This window comes from Brachycentrus maculatus, unplaced genomic scaffold, assembly GCF_059751285.1.
Source record: "Brachycentrus maculatus isolate JH-2025_06_01 unplaced genomic scaffold, ASM5975128v1 h1tg000060l, whole genome shotgun sequence".
Classification (NCBI taxonomy): domain Eukaryota; kingdom Metazoa; phylum Arthropoda; class Insecta; order Trichoptera; family Brachycentridae; genus Brachycentrus; species Brachycentrus maculatus.
In genome coordinates, this window is record NW_028280814.1 from 974,434 (window position 1) to 1,000,162 (window position 25,729).

A 25,729-nucleotide genomic window follows, 5' to 3' on the forward strand; every position below is an offset into this window, starting at 1 on the left:
TATATAATATTTCTTACTCTTTTAACATGTACTATGTTATTTTTTTATTTTATGTAGATCAAATTAATATTTTACCATTTTCAGTAACTAAAAAAAGTAATTTTTAATAATTATTATAGAACATTTGCGTCTGATTCTTTGTGTTTTTTTTGTTAATCAATGATGGAAAATAAAAGGCGTGCAATAGTTTAAAATCACTTGTATTCTTATTTCGTACATTTGGGTATACATATATATATACAGGCGTAACATATGTACAACTCACTAGGAATTTGACATTATTTACAATTCAGTGACAAACAATACTCTATGACTTATAAAATTTTGTACAATATGCACATAGTATAACATTAAAGAAATAAATATCCTTACAACCAGGTACTAATATATTACACATGTCCTTATACTAACATAGTAATTGGCTACTTTACATATCGGCTCATCGACTATAGAATATTATTAACACATAAATACTTCATATTCCGCGAGACGCAATCTATCCAACAGCCAAATCGAGTGTCATTGTTAAGACTCACTCCTAGAAGTTGAAGAACTGACTTGTAAAATACCACTAAGCAATGGTTTTACCAACTTCTAGGAACACGTCTCGTGTGTATTTAGATTTGAGATAATTTTTCAAGGAATTGTGCAAAATACGAATAATTATTGTAATATAATTCAATCGAGAAAAATCTATTTCATTTTACAATGTTCTATGAAACAACTTTGTCGTTACTCCGGTTAAAATAAAATGTATTTCATATAGATCATTGAAATACATTAATGTATTTCAATGATCTGTATGGATAAAGCAAATATTATTTACATAATATAAAACGATTATTATAAAATTGAGGCACAGATCGAAAGGTAAATTTTTTCGGAACATAAATACACACAGAGATCGAAGACACTTTTAGCCATCACAATAGTTATCAAAAATATATTTTTAAAACTGTATAAATACGTCATTCTTCACAAAACTTAAAACTTCTTGTTTTGTGTTTATAATACATGTCACGTTTATTCAAGACTTGTTACATCTGAGGAATTCTCTTATGGCGATTAACATTATGAAGTTATATTTCGATTCATCGGATTTCAATATTAAAATCTAAATCAGCCATAATTCCAAATCGTTCAAATATTTTGAAAAATATGTAAAAAAAACAAATAAAATTTCTCGTTTTTATAAATAGTATTATAGTTAATATGAAATTAAGGTATTATTCAGTATATAAGTATGAATTATTAAGTAAATAGATTAACAGTCAAGCAAAAAAATGGCAATATAAAATCATTTGGAATTAAGGCTGATGCACATTTTATCACATAGCTTATTTATAAATATTGTATGGCGCACACATTCGAAACTTTGTAAAAGCTTTAAGAAAACAAGTTAATAAACAGGTGACTTTACATTTTTGGCTATCGATTCCAAAAATAATTTTTTAAGCGATTTCTAATACAAACTAAACGAATACACCTTTAAATTTAAAAAATATGTTGAGCAAGTACAACGTTCACATCTTTACCAGAATTTCGTCCCATAAATTGGGCAGATATGTATTTTTAAGTTAATATGGCTTGAATTTGCATTCTCTCCTCGTTCACAATAAAAACCTGAAGCATTTTAAAATTAATATTTCATATCGGGAGATCCTACGCCAAGGGATATATAGATATACATGATATGACATGTTTCTTTTAAATCAGTACTTTAATACGAAAACTTGGAGTGAAATATTTTATCCATTTCATTTTTTGATTTTTTAAAGTGCTATACAACGGAGGCTTTGATTTAACGACGCTAATAAATTCAAAGTGAGGTTAAAAGCCATAACTAATTTAATTTTTCAACTGGATGTAACGAAGGTAACGATTCATTAAAAATACATATTGAAGTTGATTGCTTTTAAAATAAGAACACATACATTCTTTTCCAATGTCATCCGAACGACGCGGACGGCCGGAAAGGAAGGGTTTATATTAACGGGCGAGGTTCCCGCTGATTTCATTCAACTGTCAGATCATTATCAACTGCCGATAGAAACCTCTCTCTCAGACGGTAAGTAAGAAATAACACGATTCTACCTTCGTTTGTCGGCAAATTTTATTTCTGATCGCGCTATTAATTTCTGCAACTACTCGATTGTAACCTTAAAGTATTTAGGTACATCAGACATGCTGAAATAACTTAAAAACAACACGTAATCAATGTGGAGTATCAGGTTCGTTCGAAATAATTTCTGCGCGGAACGCCATCACCGTTCGTTCGTGTTCATTTCCTCGGCAGGCCTCGCGCCGCGTGTCGCGCCGTGACGCCGCGCGCTGCTCGGCGGCGGCTGCAGTCCGCGGCGCCGCGGTGCCGCTCGTTCAGTATAAATATAACTTAGTCTTCTTAAGATCACAGCGCTTTGCGGATTTCACCGGCAACCGCAGCCCACCACGGCCATATCCTGGTAGTTCTTGAGAACTACTTTGTTCTCTTCATCCAGGTAAAGCATCGATATCGAGGAAAGTGCCGTGGGCACGCAGCAAGCGCGCGGTACGGCGGCCGGGTTCACCGAGTTCACCAACGTTTGCACGATCGCGTGGTTGGTGGAGTTGAAATGGTCCGCCAACGGAAACGGGCAATCACCGTGGCAGAAGTAGGCGTCGTAGCCGCTCGGAGCCACTATCCAGTCCGACCAGCCGACGTCTGCAAAGTCCACGAAAAGAGATCGGCGCTGGCACGTCTCGCGGTGGTCCTTGCGCCGGTGGCCGCGCCGGGCGGCGCGCGCGCTACGCGAGGGCGCCGGCTCGGGCGGCGGCAGCAGGCGCGCCGTGCCGTCGTCCGTGTAGGCCAGCAGCGCCGGCTGCCTCGCGCGCCACGCGCCGCGCCGCTCGCCGGCCGCCCTGCGCAGGCGCACGTGCCGGTGCTGGCGCGCTTCCGGCGCGGCGAGCACGGTCACCAGCAACCCAAAGTTTTCTTGCGGCCTCCACAGCCACCGCTCCACGGCGGAAGTGACGTCCAGCCTCACGTCTCCCGACTGCGCGAGTTTTACCCACTTTGAGTCCGCGAGCCGCAGGTCGGGCGAGCGGCGCCCCTTGACCCCCGGCTTCACTATATCGTACACTAGCACTTTGTGTCTGTGTCCCGAATCACTACCGGGCGCAAAGTTCACTCTGTCTCTAGATAATACTATTTCGGCCGCCGTGAGTGACTCTCCGTCAGGGATTGTGACGTTGAATGCCAACCGGAACCTGTGCTCTTCTTTAAACCTCTTGTCGATGTCGCTTGCTGGAAAGGAAAATAAAATTATAAGTTTACGCATTTCAATATATCAACTTTATATAGGCGCATACGGATTTGATTCAACGATTCTCTTCGATTTCTCTTTTTCAAAAATGTGTATACCTACTGCTTTAATTAAATTGTCTGAGAGTTTTGTATGTTGAGAGTGATTATAGTAAATGGTGTTGAATAGTGTAGCGTAGTGTTCGTACCTTCGTGCGTGAAGCTCCTGACAGTGTTGGCGGTGCGCGCGTGAAGCGGGCCGCGCGGCGACAGGAAGGGCGCGGGCAGCTGCGGCTCGGCCGCGCTGAGCTGCGCGTAGAGCGCGCGCATGGCCTCGGGCACGGGCGGGCGGCGCACGCGCTGCGCCGGGCGGCGTGCCGCGCGCTCCAGGAAGCCCGCCAGGCTGGGCGCGCCAGGGGCGCCCGAGGGCGGCGGGCCCGCGCCGGCCGCGGCGGCGAGCGCTAGGGCCGCCAGCGCCGCGCGCCACCACTGCATGCTCCTCACCACTCTGGGGACAAACAATAGTCACATAAGCATAACTCTTACATAGCAACATTTTATGAGTTACTAGCGTGTACCCGATGTACGTTGCAATGCCACTAAAAAAACCGTGAGTATATGGAAGCGCCTCATCGGGAGCCTCTCGCCTTCCAATTAAACACATTCGCAGCACATTCCTTGTATTTCATTCTTATATGAGTTATTATACTAATCCCAATATGCAGATTTTTTTGTTTTTCATCAATGCACTTATAAAAGGTGTGTATGCGCTGATAATTGTTACTACTGTATGATACCGATCTTACAAACATACTTATTGTTCTAGTACATCTTTCGACGAGCTGTCTTAATTAATTAAAAACTTATTCAAAACTATGGAACTCTTAACATTATTTTCGTATCTAAATCAGTCAATATTGAAAACTATATTTAGCTATAACCAATGTTAATCGGTCAATACATGATTCATGATTTAAAGCGTAATTTATATAATCATATCGTCCATATCCCTATAAGTTTTACACTCACAAACGTGATTGATAATTACTTAATATGATTTTTTTTAAACGCTTTGTTCTTTTTTCGCAATAGCATATGACTTCGAGTGATAGTTGGTTTAATTGTATTCGTTTGTCGATAAATATGTAAGTATGCATATCTTATGAATCGTTGCTCCTTAACATATGCAATATGTCGAACACGTGAAAAGCTCAATATAAATTTAATAAAGATTTTTTCTTTACCTCCTTTTCCAAAATATAATGTCCTTATATTACCCGTGAGAATAATTTATTAGAAAATAGGTATAATCATACATCAATAATTGTTTTATTTACATTTTTTTATATAAACTGTTTTGAGATGTAAAATAAATTATGTAACTTAAAACCAAGAAAATTGCGTAATTATTTACTGCTTTTGCTGATAAGTGAATCATAAGGGAAGTACAATAATTTTAAACGAACTAAAAATTGTTTACTTTGTCTAGTACAAAGTCTAGACTTGCTAAAACAATCGAGATAAATAATACGAGAATTTTCTCGTTTGAACTGAGTATTTTTGTAGATATTTGGTAACTTTGTTTGTTTGGACCGGATTCATTGGTAATTTGATAACTATTCTTGTAAAAAATATCAAAAGTTTTTACAGATTTCTACCCATGTTACGAACTTGAGAATTTTTTTATGTAGGATATAGGGCGTCGCAAAAAATTGATACAGTTCTTCATAGGAAATTAAGGAATGCAAAGAGAATAACTTCATTCTTTTATCACTGTACTCTCTTTTTTATAGAAAATATCTTATTTCATTTAAAAAACGATGCCATTTTTTTTTACTTTCCGTGAAAGATCGTTTTAAAGTTACGTTTAATATAATAGTAGAAAAAAGGTTTAAAATTGTTATTACAATATTCACCTGCTTACATAAGTTTCCACACGCAGAAATATCTTTGTAGTATTTAATTTAATAGACAGTCATGGTTTTAAACAAAAATAAAATAGTATCCACGTAATATATTAAATATTTATAAATTGCAAGTTATGGTGTAATAATAATAATTCTGCCATTAAAATTCTAGGTCCTGAATCACGAGAAATATTTTAAGTAGTTTCATAGTTATATCTTAATATAAAGTTTTATTGGCCTTTTGTCGCATTAGCTGTATAAAATACATATAAAATATGTAAATACTAAATAGGACAAGAATTTATTGCGTACATTCCACCTGTTGGTTTTACTTTCAAACCGGTCCGTTGAATGTCAACAGTTTATCTGTATATTCTCCAATTTATTCCATTATTCACGATTTTATTTGTCCAACAAAATTAAAGATTCATAATAGGTCTTTACAAATGAAATCGCAGATTTTGTGTATGGCATATTTAATACTAAGTATCTTTAGTTTGGTCCTGAATTTCAAATAAATTTTCATTTAAAGTTCTATTTTTTTCCTTCTAAAGATCAATTATTCTTTTGTCTCATAGTAATTTTTTTCTTCTTATATTTTATAAAATTTATCACGATGGATTTTTATATAAGTTTAGACGGTAGACAATATCAACGTTGCGATGAACTCACCACTTAAAAAGAATTCTCTATACGTTCTAAATTTGATACGAGAAAATAAAAGTGCCGGTGGAAGCGGATTCTTGCCAAACTACGACCAAGCTAAGGGCGTGTTTGTAATACAGGTATAAAGTAATTTAAAACATCTAATTTTTAATGATCAAAATTTAAAAAAATCCAATACGACAAATGATCGCAATAAAAGCAAACGTCAACCAAAAAACGCCTAAAACGGACGATTTTCTAGATAAACCTAGAGCTCACCACTAATAATCTTGTCTTGTATTATCCATTATAGATTTTAGAGGTCTGGACACAACGTTTTTAGTAATAGTGTATTAAGAAATTTAAAGTAAAAAAATATAAATAATAATAAAAAAATATTATCTTGCATTTTCATCACGAATTTCATAAGAAGCCACGATATTATCCCATAATTTGCTAAACAGCACCGGTTTGTATATTAAATATATTTTATTAAAATAAATAAATATAAATTCATTAATTTAGGAATAACAAAATATGATGTACTTTATCGACTCAATGTGTATGTTTATAATAAGTAAATCAAATTGTTTTTCAATATCTGATTTACTAGACCGGAGTCAGTGTCATATCATAATATATCAAGTGTTTGTTTCATTGAATATCGTATTTCAGAAGTCACACACTCTGCATATTTTTTTTCATTTTACTTATATTTTCTTAAATGTGGATTTTTAAAACACTTCTCATTTATGATATATTTTATGAGAGCTTTCGTTTTTTCTTCTTTTGGATCTTTTAAGAAGATTTATACGTATTATTGTAGTTATGAAATATTTGTTTCAATAATTTTCTATTTTATACGCATAAAAGTGATTTTCATTGTACATATGAAAATTGCGATTTATTCAATGAGCCAAAACAAATATTAATTTGTTTTGGCAAAAAAACAAGTACATTATATTTCTAATGATAATGTGTAAAAATTTTTTTCAATAAAAATAAGAGGAAAGGTATTATTCTTTTTTAAACTATTTTTCCGGATAAAGTGACACATTCAAAATATATTATTAACTCAAGAGTTTTGGTTGTTTTTTTCACGTTTCATGTATGGTAATTATTTAAGAAGATTCTTGTATATTTTTTACTAAAACTATATACCCATTATTTATACCAATTTTTTCAAATGTTTGAAAGAATTCTAAAGAATAATTTTAACATAACTCTAATTATTATGTAAGTAAAATCTAATAAAATTAAAAAATATATTTGTAAAATGACAAGGCCAAATAAACGATTTTGGATTTTTGTACAAAGTGTACAAATGGATGTGGATTTTTGTACAATTTTTTGTACAATTAATGAATTAACTGGAACATGAATTAGTGGAGATTAATATTCTCTATACCGTATACCTATAGTAATTATTGTTCGAGTAAGTTCACACATGCGAGCGTCAACATTCGCTTATATAACATAACACGAGAGGTGAAATTACTGGCAGCATTCTTTAGTCCGAAGTACCGTTTCCTAAGTGACTAAAATGTACGATCCGGTGTTGGAAACGGACCGAATCTTCTCGAAACAGGGTAACCATATTTTCTTTATTAATGGAATATTCATAGCCCTGCTACAAATCTACCTTACCCTTAATTATAAAATGTAATTGTCTCTAAAGCTCAACTTTATGACATTAATGCAACTACAAAACAAACATTAAGAAGCAAAAAACATTTATTTGTTTGTGGAAATGCTACATTATAAAAGCTTTATCCGATAAAGCTTAAATTTTAAAAAATAAAAAGTTTAATATTTTATCAACGTAGCCATTTTATAATGCAATACTTAGCTTTCTTTTTAGATTTATTAATATTTTCATACATTATACTTCACGCATATTGAATTTTTTTACGAATTGTTATTAAGTATGTAATTGAATTGAAGTAATTGATTTACAACATTTTGAGTATGTCCAAATACTTCTTCACAAATCTGGATTATCTCCAATTATATGAGTTTTTTTGACATTTCAAAAATAACATTTTTAATATTTTTTACACGTGTGATCACTTAAACTAGCCTTTGACGGTCGTAAGCCCCGTAAATGCCCGGACTTCCGTATTTTTTTTCATCTACGAGTACGTTGAAATGTAAAAAAATAAAGTAATTGATCATGAAAACAACTCTAAATATAGAATTACGTAGTCTTGTTTAAGTCGCTGTTCTATTAGAAATGATTTGAGACGAGGTCTCTTGGCAAATAACATTGAGTTTGGCGACCCTAGCACGAGCACAGAGACACGTGTAGATAAATTGAATACACATACGAGCTCTCGTGTTGAAACTCGGAGGTATTTATTATTATTTGATGTGGAATTCAGTCTAATTACATCTTCAGAAACTGTCCGTTTTTACCCGCCACAAAAAAACGATTATTTTCATAACCAATATGTTTTGAAACGCGGAGGAATGTGAGGCAACATTTCAACCAACCGTAATTCCAAGTGGGGGAAATCTAGCCGTGTATAGGCCGCTGCTATTGGCGAACATTGTAACTAATGACATTATTATTTTATCGCGATTTCGTAGGGAAATAATATTAACAGATATATTATAACTCTACGTAGAGTAATCCTTGGAGGGTATTGGAATCAAACGAAATATTCTCCCAACCCATCAGTTTTTAAAAAAATCGGAAACATTAAATAATAAAATCGTCTCATCTGCAATTTCAAATTATCACCATACAGAAGAGGATTGAAATGAAATATATACGAAAATCAGTGAAAATTAGATAATTTTCCGTTAATAACTAATAGTTTTAACTGAATTCTTTAACTTTGTTTGTCACCCTCTAGAAACTAAAAAATATTAATATTTACATCAATTCTTGTTCTTTTGAAACCGTTAAATTCTTGTTAGCAAGCTAATCATTGAATATTAAAAAAAGAAAATGGATTTTCTTTCGACATTAGTTTTGTAGAAATCGTTTAATCTGAACCCGGTTTTAGTACGCGATTCTAAAGAAGGTCAAGTGATAAGTAGAGGACATGAAAATATTACCACGTTTCATTATTTATAGAGCCATTTACTTATAGATTAGTAAATTATTATATAATATTTTTCCTCAAGCCAAACCAACCCGGACGCGATATTAAGAAAACATAGAAGCGTGCAAAAATATATACAAATTTATTCAGTGTAAGCTTTGTATAAATTTACCAATATTACAAATCTTTTCCCTCTTAAAGTCAATTAAAATTTGATGAAACAAATAACGCGATGAAAATGTGACCAGTTGCGCTTCAGGTAAATCGATATTGGAGTGAAATAAATCCCTTATATTTATTTGAGCCGTCTTGAAATGGATGGCGTGGGTAAGCTTATGCATGTTTACCACTCCGCGGAGTCTGACAATTTAAACATTGATCAACGATCCAACCCTTATATTTTATTTTTACTTTTAAAAAAGTTAAATTAAATTAAAAGTATTCACAAATCCAACAAATAAGTCAGAAACCCTTTCTCGACAACGATTTCTAATGGATACCTGGGTTAATTTTTTCCTCTTAAACTAATACAGTAGTCTCGAAATCTCGACACTCGATAACTCGGCCACATCCTGTAGTATTCATATAGGTATTTTCATGTAGGTATTTTCTTGTTGGTATTTTCATGTAGTAAAGTCTAATAATAAGTAAAATGTAGTAAATGAAGTATGTACTTTTTTGTAAGTGTATTTGGGCAACTTATTCTCTGCTAAATTCTCAAACAAACATTACGTACAAGTAGAGTTTTGTATTTTCTGAGGAAAGACTCGTACCTATTATTTTTTAACCACATCCCGATAACCCAGCATTTTCACAAACTTGCCATCCTTCGGTCCTCATTAAGCCTAGTTTTGGAGACTCTACTGTGAAGCAGATTTTTATTAACACTACTCAACCATATTCTCAACTGGGAAGTTAGTAACAATTGAGTCATTTTCCATTTAATTATAAATCGGTGTCAGTAAAAATAATCATATCGGAGCACGTACTAAGACAAAGATTTTTTTTTATGGTGCTAGTTTATACATAGTTTATTTTTTAATAAACATGTAGAATTCGCAAGGGTTATTTTTTTTAAAGTGAAAATTATAAACTAGAATATTATTACGGTACTCTGTCATTTAACTCCGAACTGAGAATGCAATTTATGGTAGAATCTTAAAACTTTAGTGAAGTACATGCAAGTCTCTAAAACAAAATAAAACACTCCGTATGTGTAAAAAAAACAATACTTTAATATCACTAAAACTCTTATTGAATTATTTAAAAATAATTAAATACCAGTTTGGGTATGCAACGTGAATAAATCAATGAAGTAATGTGTCTCTTGATTTACGGTCTACGTCTTTAACTAAAGATTTATAGTTCACATTGAAGTGACTGAGTAAACACTGAATATCATTTGCTTAAATTAAAATTATATTTGGAACTTATTTACAGCAATTACTGTCTCTCATTTACATAGAGCCACAGGTTGTCCCATAAATGGGTAAGTACATTGCTTATTCATATCGTATTGAATATTAATAATAATTTATCTATGGTAGACCTACATATTATATTGGCATCTTATTAAATGGTTCTCCATCGAAATTTAGCGTTAGTATTTATTTATGTAAAATACATAATACACAACTAATCAAGGGTGCCTCTATTTAGAATTTGTTTATTCTTTTTATCTATAAGAAAACTTTTTTTTTTTAAACGTGAATTTTTGTTCGGTTTATTAAATTGGTGGAAACGATACGAGAAAAGATGCATATAATTTTAAAAATATCGTAAATATAATTTTATTATTAATGGATTATTTACTTAGAATACAACATCCTGAAATGAATGATGTATTTGAACATATTATACAGTAAGATAAATCTATAAAGAAAAAAGGCATCAGTTGTGAATTATTATATTTTGTCATCTTTACCATTTGTATATTGAAAAAAAAATATTTTTTGTGCCAAAAATTTATATCTTACTTTTATATTTTTGTATAAAAATATTAGTAAAATTAGTATACGAGTATAACCACTCACCGAGATATTTATGTCTACCGGTTTCAAGACGTACCCGTTTCTTCATCAGGACAATCTCTACCACAGCATGCAAAAAATACTACTCGTCACTACCATGGCACTATTGACACACTTAAAATTACACAAAATGTTCAACACATGCGATTTAAGTCAACATGTGTTAAACATTTTGTGTAGTTTTAAGTGTGTAAATAGTGCTATGGTAGTGACGGGTAGTAATGTTTGCATGCTGTGGTAGTGATTTTCCTGATAAAGAGACGGGTATATCTCGAAACCGGTAGACATAAACATCTCGGTGAGTGGTTATATACTAATATTGCTAACATTTTTGAACAAAAAATAAAAGTAAAAATGACTAACCACAAAGTAAATGCTTTAAATATGTAGAAATAATATTGAGAATATTTATATCTTAATTTCCTTACTATGGTATTTAAAAATAAAATGCAAGTAACAAAAGCTTACGGTTAGAAATTATTGTAGATAATTCGATTGACCGTCTACATACATTAGGAGTCGAAGTAAGCAATGCTTATTTTTAAATGTTTTAAAATAATTAAACTATCTTTATACACATAATGTTTATATGTTCAGAAGATTAACATGTAATTAAGATAAAAATGTATCGTGAATTTTCGAGGCCCCCGATATTACTTTACTATCGTAAAATTATTGACACGTGCTTGAACTCTATTTACACTCTTATCAATGCTTACAATGTTTTAAATAAATTATTTATAAACATTTACGAAAAATCCAAACATGAAATAAAAATTTTCGGAGAATTAGAAAGATTTGCGAAAAATTCGAAATATTATGTAATAAATAGTTCTAACGAATAATGATAACCTCAACATATGGAAATCAAAACAATATCGTTAATACATGTACATATTTGTATTATTTTATTTAACTTCTATTTTTAAACAATCTAAATGGCTGTATTGAAAAATAAGAATTAAATTGTGGTATAGCGTAAATTAATCATAGATGTTTTTATTTCATTTATCCCAAATATTTTCTTTTCATTGATTTTTATTTTTCAAATAAGTTTGATGTTGTCTTTTTTTAACACTATTTATTTTTTGTGACAGAATGCTTGCTTTAAATTAATATTTTAAAAAAACATCGTTTTTAATATTTTTGCTAAAATGGTAAATATTTTTTATATTAGAAAAGCTTGATTACTTTGGTATTTTTTTTTTATATACTGTAAATATATTTTTATTAATTAATGAATAACGATAGTTATAATTCATAAACGTTGACGAAATGTTGATAATTCTGTCGTTCTATTGGAGAGTAGAGGAGGTAATGTTTCAGGAAACTGGAACGGGAATTCCCGGTTATCGAGTGAGTAGTGAGTAGTGTATCGAGTATTGAGCGCCGAATGGCAAGTAGGCAGTACGCAGCATACTCGCAGTGTGCAGAGTACAGTAAATCGGACTGTAGCATTATACGTAGATCGGCGGCAGTCAATATTTGGCTGCTCCACTAAATACTACTCTCCTTGACCTGGCCTTGGCAGCACCTCCCGACACCTGTTTCTAGTCTCTTTCACTCGCGTTACGATTCGTTACATTATATCGGTAACTCTGTCTTTCTCTCGCATTATGAATCATTACAGGTTGGTAGTTCAGCTCGTTTCGCGGCCATCGCGATAACTCTAGCCGAGAGCACGTGTAGATGAAATGTAAAAAGAAAACACATTCTAAAGCGCCAGCTCTCCGTTTCTCGGCGCTCGAAGATCATTCTCCGCCTCTCCTCTGCGGCGCGCTGTTTTGCGCGAATCAAATATACAACATCCAAGCTGCAACAACAAACTTAAGTAACGTAAACCATCACTTCAAATGGAAAAAGAACGCCGTACAACGTACTAGGTATAACTATGAAAGCTTTTCCTGTCCCGAAACTTTCACATTTTTTTCCACACGAATGGAACATATAACTTTCCTAACATTGGTTTTAAGCGGTTTTAAGCGGTTTTAAGAATCGCAATATTATTGTGAATTGAATGTTTTCCAAAAACCAAACAGATCATCAGAATCGCTTTTTTTCTCTGATTAACATGTAGGTTTCATTTAAGACAAGTTTACTCTATTAACATTGCATCCGCAATTCTCCTAATACCATTGTTAAACACTTTTTTTCCAAATTGTAAAATTATGGATATCGTTTATCTATATCTAATCTGTAAATAATTATTAACATGGGATTATTAAATAGTTTTTAGAGTAAAGGAATTTCCACGTACCAAGTTCATGAATCCACTTAGTTAAACTTCATCATTCATACAGACTTATCGACCGGGTCCTGACCTGTGACATATAAATATATGAGATAATGCATAATAATAATGACTCTTCTGTTCACCAATCACTCTTCACATGTTGTTTTCTATATGCATCGGATGCGCTATGCACTGCTCGCGACTCTTGCTTGCAAAGCACATTAGACACTATGTACCATCAAAATCAAGTTTTTTTCAGTGATTGTATAGGGGGCGGCCATTAGTTTTCGGGTTTCCAACCCTGTTGCGTGAGTGAATTATCTGGATAATTTAAAAATTTAATTTCACTTCCTTTTTCTGGAGTTAAGTCGAACCAAACAAAAATAAATAAGGTTGTTGACAATTAAATTTCCTGCAGGTATGGTTATAACCATGTTGAGTTTAAGTTTTAAAAATATACACAATTCAAGAATGCGGCTAACGCTAAACTGTCGGGTGTTCCGAAAATCTGGTTTTAGACTACCCATGACTTGACCCCCCTTGTAATGTTATATAATAATTTCGAAAACACCCAGGTAGATTTAATTTAATATGGAAAACATTAATCCATTTCTTTCCTGTTTACTCGTTTACAAATTTGTATTTGAAAATATAGCTCTTAATGATATGAGTTATGAAATATTTTCCGGTGTAAATACAAATCCATTCACAATTCACCTGTTAAGTGTAAAAATAATTGTTGTCAGGTAAAGATATTAAGTCGGTATGTTTCTTTAGCCATTTTATGGCGGTCCCACTGTCACACTGGGGGTTTATGGTTTTCTCTCTCTGTGACATTGTAAACTAAATGGATCTCTACATAAAAACCTGGCGCCAGCAAGAATAATGAAAACATTCTACCGACACTGCCTGGAGCTATGTGTGAAAAAACTAGAGTAAAAAAGCATGTCGGTATTCTCTAAATGCGCATGGTCTGTTATTTACCGCAAATAAGCATATACATAATATAATCATTATAGTAAAATGAATACTTTAGGTGCAAATGAGAACATAGTATTATGAATCAATTGTAAGGCGGGGTCAAACGTTCCCAAAATATTTGTAAACATCCGCGTGGGTTAATGTTTAGATGAAATACAAATGTACATTTTCATTTTTAATTCTGAAAAAACCTCATAGGAGGGGGTCGAATTTTGAAGTGAGTTTTTTTTTAAAATATTTATCGTCATGTTTTAAATTAATATTACACACGCGAATATCAAAATACCAACAAAAAATGTTAATTTGAAGAGATCAAGATTTGAAACAGTTTTCTACAGTGAAAAATACATATTTTGAAACAGTAATACGTCTAAATTTTGAAATTCTAGAAATTGACTAAAACATATGATTAAAAACGCTATTGATAGAACAACGCAAAAATACACATGTGTATTTACGAACATTTCTTACTAAGGTATAGGAAGACTTATATGTATTATATTATTGAAAAATCAATAGTAATGGATGAAGAAAAAATATAATTTACAAACTATTCGATCAGTAAGAAACCAATCACTTCGCCTGTGTGTACAAAATCAACAAAATTCTAAGAAAAGTTATTAATAAACGTAAAGCGTAGAGTGCCTACCCAATCAAAACAGAAATTAAACGGTTAATTATCGGTTTTCAACGATATACTTATAGTACATTGGTCATATGAAATTAACAAACTATAATAAATCCACAGATAGAAATATATAGTTTAAAATATTTAAAAAAAAACTTATTACCGTTAATTTACCGCTCTATTTCACCAAAAACATTGTTTTCGTTTTGGTGAAAATGGTATTGAGATTATTAATATTATGGTTTCTATTTTTATATTAAAACATATTTAAATTTTAACAAAAGGTTCGATTATATGGTGGTGAGGTAACCGAAATGTATGAAAATAGATCCTCGTGCTACAAATAGATTTTTTCAAAAGGTTGCCCTCTTCCTTTCATTAAAAAAAAATGTGATACAAAAATACCAAGGTACTATTTTATATACGTATGACAATTCATTATACATACGAGTATATAAAATAGTACCCAAGTATTTTCTTTATTTTGGTTCATATTACACAGTTTTTTGTTCTCCGTTAATACGTAATCAAATATAGTATAAGTGTATGAACGTCCATAAGTTAGAACAGTATATTTCAAGAAACATGCATTTCGTAATATGTATTTGGTTAGTACTTAGCGATTAGTTGATATAATGACAAAAATTATAGTCAACCAACTGTCACACCAGTTTAAGCCAAACTTTTACCCTACAGCTTTTTCCTTACTTTATTTATGTAGCTTTTCAATATTATAACCTTATGATTATGATTATTATGTGATGTGATTTGTGATTATTATTATGAAAATTAAACTTTGGTTCATTAAAAATTAACATTTGGACAGTAGGCACTAAGTAAGTACATACATAATGCAGGCATTTTTTAGAATCATAAAATCAATGATTGATCATCAAAAATAACCTTTTGCCCTAAAAAAAACTTTTTTGGTGCACAATTTGAGCAGAAAACGCCACTATTTTAAAACTATGGCCCGTGTTAAAAGAAAGCCATGATATTTAATTAGTTTTATTTTTAGGCCAAATAGTCATAATCCGGTACTTGGTAGCCGACTTATTTGGTTTTACTACGCCCAAATTATTTCAAAGCGAGGATTAATATACTTATTGTAATAACCCGAAAACAAATAAACAGTTTAAATAAAACGTTAACAAACTCTAATAAGTGCTGATATATAAAATATTATTAAAAGAACCAGTATTTGAAGCGAGGCTGGAACTAGTCAGTTAGTTTATATCACATTATCATACATGAATTTTAATATTAATGAAGTAATCAAGATAAAATAAATAAACTCTCTTCATAGTAAACTAAAGCTTACTAGGTATCCACTTGATACTGACTATGTTACCGACCAATAAGCGCATATGTATGCATACACGCGTATCGTGTATACGAAAGATACGTATAAGAACGGTAACATCACATATATTTTTAAAATATAAAAGTTGGAAACCGAGTAACTCATTTCCTCCAGAGTTGTCTTGATAGTTGGATTGTACTGCAAAAAATTATTTTTATTTTTTAAATTCTAATAAGTTAGAATATCAAACTTAGTTACTTATGTAACGAGTTCTTTTATTCTAATATGAAATAATATGGGATGTTTGGTATATTATTGTTTCTTATCAGTATTTAAAAATAAAATTAAAATAGATACGCTGATCCACTAGTTCTATTAATGAGGTTCATTTAGTTGTGAAAATTGTAAAAGTAAAGTGATAATTTTGCTCTGAAATTTCCTCCCTCATATTAAAACATTAAATATTATAAAAAAACTAGCAGGATTTTCCGGCACCCTTAGCTTAACTTATATCATCTGAATGTCTACAAATATATTCCGGTCTTGCCTTTATAAATGTTACCAATCGAGACCGCATCAATTCCTTGCAGTGCCCCGTATATCCTTTAAGTGTGAATCGGACGAAAGAAGAAAATTATAATTTATCCAATCTTATGTCCAACCCTAAGCCTATTCTTGTAGAGCCATGATGCGAATATTGTCGGGGTGACTTGGATTATAATATAATAGATAATCTTTGTATGTAAACACGTGCTAGGTGTTGTATCATTAAATTTTATTTATAGAATGTAATAACAAACTCGGTTATGTAATGTACACATTCGCGTAGTCAATACAGAATAATTTAATATACGAGAAAGTAGTTCTAATAAACACGATTTGTTGTGTATACTTAATGTGCCATATATTATATATTGTCTTTGTGTACAGTTCTCACATCTTTCACTTTCATATACATAGCATCTGACCTTTTTTCGCTTTTCCAAAATATATGTGTATAAAAAATATAAAGAGGAATTTGACTGATGTATTCAACGTCTCAATTTACCGAAATTTAAATAATGCATTAAAAACGCGTCGAGATTATTTGTATGCATAATCAAAAATTAATTTGATTTGACTTGAAGTTCATTTTTTGACAAGCAATGTTACCTTTAAGTACTTTTATTTTGTTTTAATTGTGTAAAAAGGTCGTGAAAATATTATTTAATTAGAATTATAGATTTATTTATTGCTTTAAATATCAAAAAAAGTTTTTTAAAGGGTTAGGTTAGGTTTGTCCGCCTCCGTAGTGTAATGGTCAGCACGCTCGGCTACCGTTCTGGAGGTCCCGGGTTCGATTCCCAAGGGGGGTAAAATAAATATTAGTGATTTTTTCACTGTAATATTTATTCAAAATTACCATGGACTGGTACCTGAAGCGGAGGGCTGATCACCTTTCCTTCATGTGTTAACGATCAAGTTAACACTGTGTTTATATGAAGCAGTGCCCTATGCACCATTGGGGTGCGGATAAGGGTTTTATTATTATTTAAATGTATAATACTAGTTTAGAATTTGATGTAAAACCGTTAATTAATAAATAAAAATACATTTATGTTATCCACTGACACTTCGTGATGGAATTGCATTTTTAATATATTATTAGATTAAAACCAATATTTTTAGCTTTTCCACTTTATTTTAATTTGACCAGCGACCGGGTTTCGTCGTTACCGACATCATCAGACTGGACAGTCAGTCAGTGCGGATAAGGGTTTTATATATATAAAGGGTTAGACAAATGTTCTATTTTTTTTACCTAAAATGGGTATTAATTTTTTAAAGATCAAATTGATAATCCGGTTAATCCTCAGGTTCTACGTTATAACTTTCATTTTTAAAAAATAATTTTAAAATAATTTACACCGACTTAATTCGTTAATTTAACAAGTATATCCATACGTCAAACTTGCACTAGAAAAGAAAAACGTATATCGATGATAAATATTCCTTTTTATTGCTATGTAGAAAAATCTAATACAATCGGTTAATTATCGTCAATCTATTAAGCAGTAGTGAACCACTAAAAAATACTTTAAATCTATTAAGCAATGCTGCGAATGATGAAGACGATTGTTTGCTAGCGCTGAAATCTGAAAACATGGTTTGTGTCATGTAGCACGTACCACAAATAATAACCTCAAATAGAAATCAATAGTTAATTATTGAATAGTATCATTCATTTACAATATTCGTTCAAAGATGAGTATTGTATGTATAAAGTACCTACTTAAGTGAAACTATTACACAAGCAAAAGTTTCACAAGATAGTGAGACAAGACATGACAAGACATCTGCAAGACGGCTGCGGCTACATGAAGGGGAAGCCATTACACATTGTTATCAGTTTATTTATTAAAAGCACAATGATAGCGGTCACTGTAATTGCCATTTCTAAGTCAAAGTGCGGGAAACTGTTTTATTACAAAAGGAAGACATTAAAATATCATAATATATAACTACTTCCATAACATGCAATTATCAATCGAGTACGCGTGCTTTGCCAAAAAAAACAAACAAAAAAATATGTAGAACTAGTTTTTAGATTTCATTCTATCATCTCTTGAATGTACCGGTAATTTTCACAATTTATTTTTCAACGAAAAACTTGAAATTGCCACGAATATATATTTTTTTATGTAATAAGTATATTTCAATTTAAAATCAGTTTTATACTTTCTTACTTGGGGACATACTATCCGCGTTAAAACTGATAAGAAATTTATAATTACATTCTATATCACTATGTAGCAATATGCATTCTATATTTATATGTTCATACATATCCACAATCCAGTATAAATTTAAATCAAGAAATGTTGTAAACATGATTTTTTTGTTTCCAATAATTTATAGTAAACTGAGGTGATTCGGATTTTCTTTTATAATTCGTCATACATTTGTACACCATAATGGCTTGGTTTATAATTTTGGATCATTTTATAAAGAAATCCATCGAATTTGTCGTTATTTTACGCGTTTATCGAAATTTTTAGAAGGAAATAACGCCAACATCTGATTCCTCTCATCAACCCAGGCCAAATTAGAGCACACGAAGGGGGTTATTCAGATAACATATTAAATCCAAAACAAAACAATTAATTACAAAAATAAAATCATTGTTTCAAAACCATTGCGACCATACGTTCATAAAAAATATTATGATGAATTAATTGCACACAAAAAAAGCGCTGATATCATTTAAATAAAAAAAGTCTGTACTGGTGGTTTGCATTAGATATAGTTTATAAGTTGCAAATTCATATATTTTTCATTAAAATTACGGAGTTCTACCTTGAAATTAATATTTAATTGGTATAATAACATTAATTATCATATCAGAAAAAATATGTAGCTTCACATTTTTTTCTATAAACCATTAAAATATAACATCTACCGAAAATTTCATCGACCAAGTTACATTCGTGTTACTTATTTTAAAGTAAAACGAGTATCAAGTTATCTATAATAATTATTTATTACAAAATATTCACTTTATTTTAAAATATTTCAAGATCTTATTTGCCCTGCGACCCGAATAGCCTCGGTCTACTGTAGAATGTTTTCAAGCATTGATTAATTAACCGCAAGCAAATTAAATTGTTTAATTAGTTGCAAATGATTATTTTTAAAGCTCCCATTTTCTATAATCGATCTCGAGGTAGTAAGAGTGGTTTCTGGTAAAATATAAGAAATCGATCTAATGCCTCTTTAATTGTTGATAAAGTTATTCGAATTTAAGATAGCGGATGATTGAATTATGTACAATATATGCCTTGTTATCAAAATAAACGTATTTTCATACAATGTATCTTTAGCAATAATAAACGTTTATTGAGGTATTCGGGTTTGGTAAACAATTTCTATATGTGTTCCATCATATTACATTTTATGAAAATGGTTATGTTTTACATCACACGTGTTTTAAACAGTAGTTTGGAGAATGATTTGAGAAATTCAATAAAATATAATACCTAGCATATGCTTGTATGTAAAACGGACGACACAAGTAATTTGTGATATTGAAGCGATGGGAACTGAACCCGGAACTCGACATGAGCATAATGTTGAGTAGTGATTTCGCAATTATAGTTTTACGAGAGATATTATGAATAGTAGATTTTATGAACTGGTTTAGTCAGACAGTTATAGTGCAGCGGCAACCGGCAGCCACTCGACTGAAGAAAGACAATCTCGCAGCCGAGATGCAGCAGAGAGAAACACCATCGCACCGAACTGTAACCGACGTCCGACGGAGAAGCGAAAGCTCCGGATCTACAAGTTAAATTAAACTGAAAATACCTTGAACGAAAATCTCGTCATCCGTTAGAAAAGTCCTCAATTGTCTGCGCACAAACAATAATGATAACATCTCACGAAAACTCCAATATGCGATACGTTTTCATAACATAAGTCACCACCATTAGGAATTTTCATCACCATAACACTTTTTCGTGGGCACCAGCACTCACATGTCACTTGAAGCCACATTCACAATAAGGTATTAATGATCGTGCTCAGAGCGGAATGTATTTGTTTCGAGTTGAAAGCGATGGATGATCGCGAGCGTGCGTCGTGCGAGAAGCGCCCAGACATACTGGCAACTGTTGGACTCGCAGCGGCCGCGCTGCCTGCGCCGTCTGCCCGGACGGCGACCAATGGGAGCGCGGCGCGCCGCGGAGGAGGGTGCTTCTTCAGGGAAATAGACCACAGCCTAACTCTGGAAATGGACCTAACCCCGCGGACACAGAACGCCCTCCACGCGGAGACGAACAATGCCGGGAAAGCTGTACTACCCTTCCTTGTGAATGCATGCGTCCCTACACTGCCTACTCGTGTACAAGTATGTACGCACGCCCAGGATTCGGTTACAATGTAGGCGCGTCGCATTCTTGTTACTTCAATTATTTTTTGAAAATATTAATTTACCATTGAATAGTTTTTTTTAGTTTCCTGATTTAACATTTTTCTTGGGAATTGAGCCAGCCGTTGAACCATGCATATTTTCATTGGTCGAGGATAATTAATCAAATTATAATTGTATTAAAAATAAAATAAATACATACATACATTCTACCAATATATGGGCACAAAAAAGCTTATATTTTATATCTTATGTAAGTACCTACCCACAAACCCAAAAAAAACACTTTCTTATAAGTGCCATTTCTAATAAACAATGGGCAGCAACGCTACAATTGGACCACAATTAAACCATTCCTAATCATAATTTTCCTCTAAAAAGATTATTTAAAAAAACGTAGAACGATCATGTTAAGTTCATGAATTTATTATTACAATCAACATAATACAGTATCAATGCAATGCAGAAGCATGGAAGATGTAAAAAAAATAGAATAAATCAGTTGTGTGAGTATTATGACGATTTTTTTTGTGTACTATTTTTATAAATACATACTTATGTGTATATTTTTATTTAAATTAAAGTTCTAAATGATTGAGAAAAAAAGCATGAAATACGTATTTAATTATATTTTATTTTATAAAAATGAAGAAAGAGGGACTCAAATAAAAAAAAAGTTTATCAAAGAAAATTATATTCGTGTTCAATGCCAATAAAAAAAATTAAAAGTGATTTACAATAAGTTGTTGGTTAATAGATAAAAATATTTCGTATTTCAAACCAAACCAAAATTTCAATTTCAAGGGGATATTCAGTTGGTAGAGCTCAGGGTAAAGTATGAACACTTAATGACCCTTTCAGTTGTTCGAGCTCGGGTGGAGTATAAACACTTAATGACCCTTCCAATTACCGGAGGTTCACATTACAGTCTTGCCGTAAACAAACAATATTTATTCAAAGTGCACTTGAAATGTAACAATAGACCGTTAGCATCTACCACCGAGGGATAATTGCCCGTACCTTACTTTGTTACTTCAATAATATGGAATTTGTACGCACCTGCATTCAGTTTATTTACCTTCCTAAACTTACTTTTATATGTATTTCTATTAGATAGGTGGGTATCATAAAATAAAATGTTTTTTTTATGGTAGTGAATTTAAATAAAAAAAGGAAACTTTTTTTGAGCACAAAAATGTATTTATATTATTCAGTTGTATTTTTATAATTATAAATTCAATAATTTATCTTAATACTTTAGTTGGATCAACTTATTTATTTATTTTTACAGTATTTTTATATTGAAGGAAAACAATTTTGTGCCTACTCAGTAAAATTAATTGCATTTTATTAAAATGCTTGATTCAAAGAAAATCAACTTCATTGGTTTCGGTCATGGTTTCATGTCATCAAATTCTTAGGTTTCCTTCTTCATCTTCTTAAGTACCCTGTTCGGTTCCTAGGACGTTGGCAATGACCTCCTCCTCTCTGATGACCTACGTGTCCTGCGCTATCCGGAACAGCTACAAGTCTCCTTCAATTCATACATTTAGAAATATTTATTTAAGCAGTAGAACTATAAGATCAGAACTTTTGTTTAATACGAGTCTACCTGAAATAATATGCCCACCAATTATTTGCATCGTACCTATTTTGTTATGTACAGAAAATGTGTAAATAAACATTTTGCAGGATAATAAAGGTCTCGGAAAACAAAAAAAAATAGGAAAAACAAAATACATACACATTCTAAAAGGTAAATTAAATATTAAATAATGTTGAAAAAAATTATCCCAAAATATTTAAATGATGTTTTATCCCTATGTGTAGGTAGCGTTTTACATACTATCGAGTAATAAAAATAAATATTAGGTAGGTACATATTCTGCGCTCTAATCCTAGCTGAAAGCTCCCGGATTTGCAATATTTCCTGTGATTTATTTTTATAATGGTACTTTTGACATCAGTAGGTCTAAAAGGTACCTGTGGGAGAGAAAGTACGGATATGACAAATGGAAATAATAGCTTAAAATATTACACACCTAAAAAATATTCAACCGCCAATCCAAAATAAATGCAAAAATAAAATTTGTATCCATGTACGATTGTACATATATCATAAATGTTATTCATAATTCTATGGTAGGTACCATAAACATGCGGTTAAACGATATTCATATTAATATGGTTTAGAAAGATATACATTTCATATTTTAATTACATACAGCTATGACTGAAACATTGTTTCGTAAGCATTACATATTGTTTTTTTCTTCTTGATATTTGTGAATCTTGCACATTTTTCGATTTTATTTAAGTTTATTGAGAATCGCCTTATTTTTCGCATTATCCTCAGATTTCCTAGTCTTATTATAATTTATATCATTGTTATTGAAATATGTTGTTGTTTCATTGATTCCAGGAATAAACGCACTATCTATTATAATAAATATCTTGTTATTGCGCACGCACAGAGAAAGATAAAATGATTTAACTGTTTTTTTTTAATTTTAAGACTATAATTAAAATTTTACTTAACATTTTTTAATGATTTTTATCATGTACCTACGCAAATTCATAAAACAGGTATACTTATGTTATAAGAAGTCCGACGTCTACAAATTAAGAATATCTGAAATAATGGGCCAAACGTTAGTAATAAATGATTTAACGTTATATGTAGAATACGTCATCAACTATTTCTAAATTTGAGAATACCTGTACATATACATATATTGTTTTTGACACCCCAAGATAGATAAAGAAGAATGAGGACGTCAGGGTATTTACAGGGCTTACGGCCGTCATAGGCTGGTTTCAGTGATCACTTTACACACATGTAACATTTACTAATTCTACCCATGATTGACAAACACACTAATCAAATTCTTGAAACTTCTACATGTATTGTTTGAAGTCCAAACACAGTGTGCCAGAGTCACTAGAGACATCTATGGTGGGATGAGGAAAGCTTTTATTAAGCAGAAACTCTTTCATTCGTATGTGAGGTCCCAATCTTGGATTATACTCTCATACTTAATAATTGGACATAATCCTAATTTGTGAACAAGCATTTGGACACACTCACAATGTTGTAAGTACATATATAAGTGTGCATCTCAATATTACCTCTTAACCTTAGAATAATATGATTTACTCATACAAATATTATTGTAATAAGACTTCGTAAATGTCTCATGCTTCATTATTTTACAATATAGTTTTGTGTCATTCCTCCCACATAAATAATGAATCAAAATACTGGACGGTTGATCATTTTTCACGTGTCCAATGTACCTACAAATGTATTTGATTCTCACAATTTTATGATTCAAAATGAAAACAGGTCATTTCCTGTGTAAAAATATCATTTAATTCACATTACACATTAAACGAATGTTTAATGTTTCTTGATAATAATTTTCTTTTTAAATCTCCTAAATCATGAAGAAGAAAAATGCTTTTATAACTCTTAAGTTAACGAATATTTTGAGCGTTATACTTTTGATAATATTTTACACGAGAATTTACAAATATATATGAAATGAAACTAACTAACCATCAAGCTGCCTCGTGTAGGGTTAGGCAGAGAGAATAAAACGCCTCACCACTCTACATTTCCCAACAATCTTCGCCCTTTCCACATTCATGCATATTATCATACATTTCTACCTGCCGATTATTTCGACTCCTAACCTGACCACTTTCAAGTATTTGAAATACTCGTGATCATGAAGTTTTCCTCGGTCTCGCTCTGGTCCTGTTTCCAACTACATTCGTTTCATAAATTAATTTTACTCTTCTTTCCTCACTCACTCGTTCTTTCTTTCTTTCTTTCAACATTTCAACATTTATCTTATGTCGTTTTGCCGCACATTTGTCTGAGAGATCCCATTTCAACTGCATTCAGTCTACTAATAATGTAAATATTATATAATTTGAATATGCAAATATTATTTTAAGTTTTTTTTGTTGCTTCATGATTATTATTAAATTAGATGAATGACTAATGATAAATGGTTTGTTACGTTTTATTCAAAGATAAAAAAATATAATGAATGTTATTGAATTTGAGAAAATGCATTAGTTTTTTTTTTAATATGTAATACGTGTGATAAATACTGTAATAATAATAAGTTTTTATACACTGGTCCTTATTTTGGCTGGTTGTAGGAAATAGTATTAAGCTATAAGCCAATAAGCCCTAAAATGAACAAAGCATAATAAAGAATATTTCAAAATATGCTTTATAATATATATTTTCGTTGGCATATATATACCTAATACTAAATTACTTGGACCCAAAAAATATGATCAGTTAAAATAATGTTCTTACTCATTCCGATTAGAGTTCTCAGCACGCCGGATAGCTGACAGGTTTGAGTCACTTCTCGTTAAAACAATTATTCGCTTCAATTCGAAGTCGGAATAAAGATCACTGTTTCTCAAAATACAAAAAAAAATCTGCCTCAAAATAAATCTGACATTTACATATCTCATTATTTAGAAAGGAAGGACATCAATTACATATAATTATAATATACCATACACAAAGTATATGTAATATATTATGTGTTTCAATCAGTTTAAATTTTTCAAGAGTTATTTGAGGAAACCCATAGATACAATTAAAAAAATAACCCCCTTATCCTATGCAATAAAAATAAATATTTTTAAAAAATAGATGAATACTTAGATTTTTTCAATATTAGAATTTTATTTACGTGTATTTCATATATTCTCTAGTAAAAAATATATTTAAATAC

General features: G+C 31.7%; 1 protein-coding gene and 1 long non-coding RNA gene across 4 annotated transcripts in view; one reads left to right on the top strand and one right to left on the bottom strand.

The window, feature by feature from the left end:
• LOC148311655 (uncharacterized) overlaps positions 1–25,729 on the top strand; it is a 53,172-nt gene that overhangs the window by 3,682 nt on the left and 23,761 nt on the right. The gene's annotated exons all lie outside the window — the stretch shown is intronic.
• LOC148311656 (protein decapentaplegic-like) lies at positions 185–20,694 on the bottom strand. 2 transcript variants are annotated; one of them, XM_088256353.1, is made up of 4 exons: positions 20,402–20,684; positions 13,170–13,233; positions 3,490–3,788; positions 185–3,283 (listed from the first exon to the last, which is right to left on the bottom strand). In XM_088256353.1, the coding sequence occupies exons 3-4, from the start codon at positions 3,773–3,775 to the stop codon at positions 2,427–2,429; spliced, it is 1,143 nt and encodes a 380-aa protein (XP_088112479.1). In that variant the 5' UTR covers positions 3,776–3,788; positions 13,170–13,233; positions 20,402–20,684; the 3' UTR covers positions 185–2,426. The 2 variants fall into 2 exon arrangements, with proteins under 2 accessions (XP_088112479.1, XP_088112478.1); XM_088256352.1 differs by lacking the exon at positions 13,170–13,233 and having other exon boundaries at positions 20,402–20,694.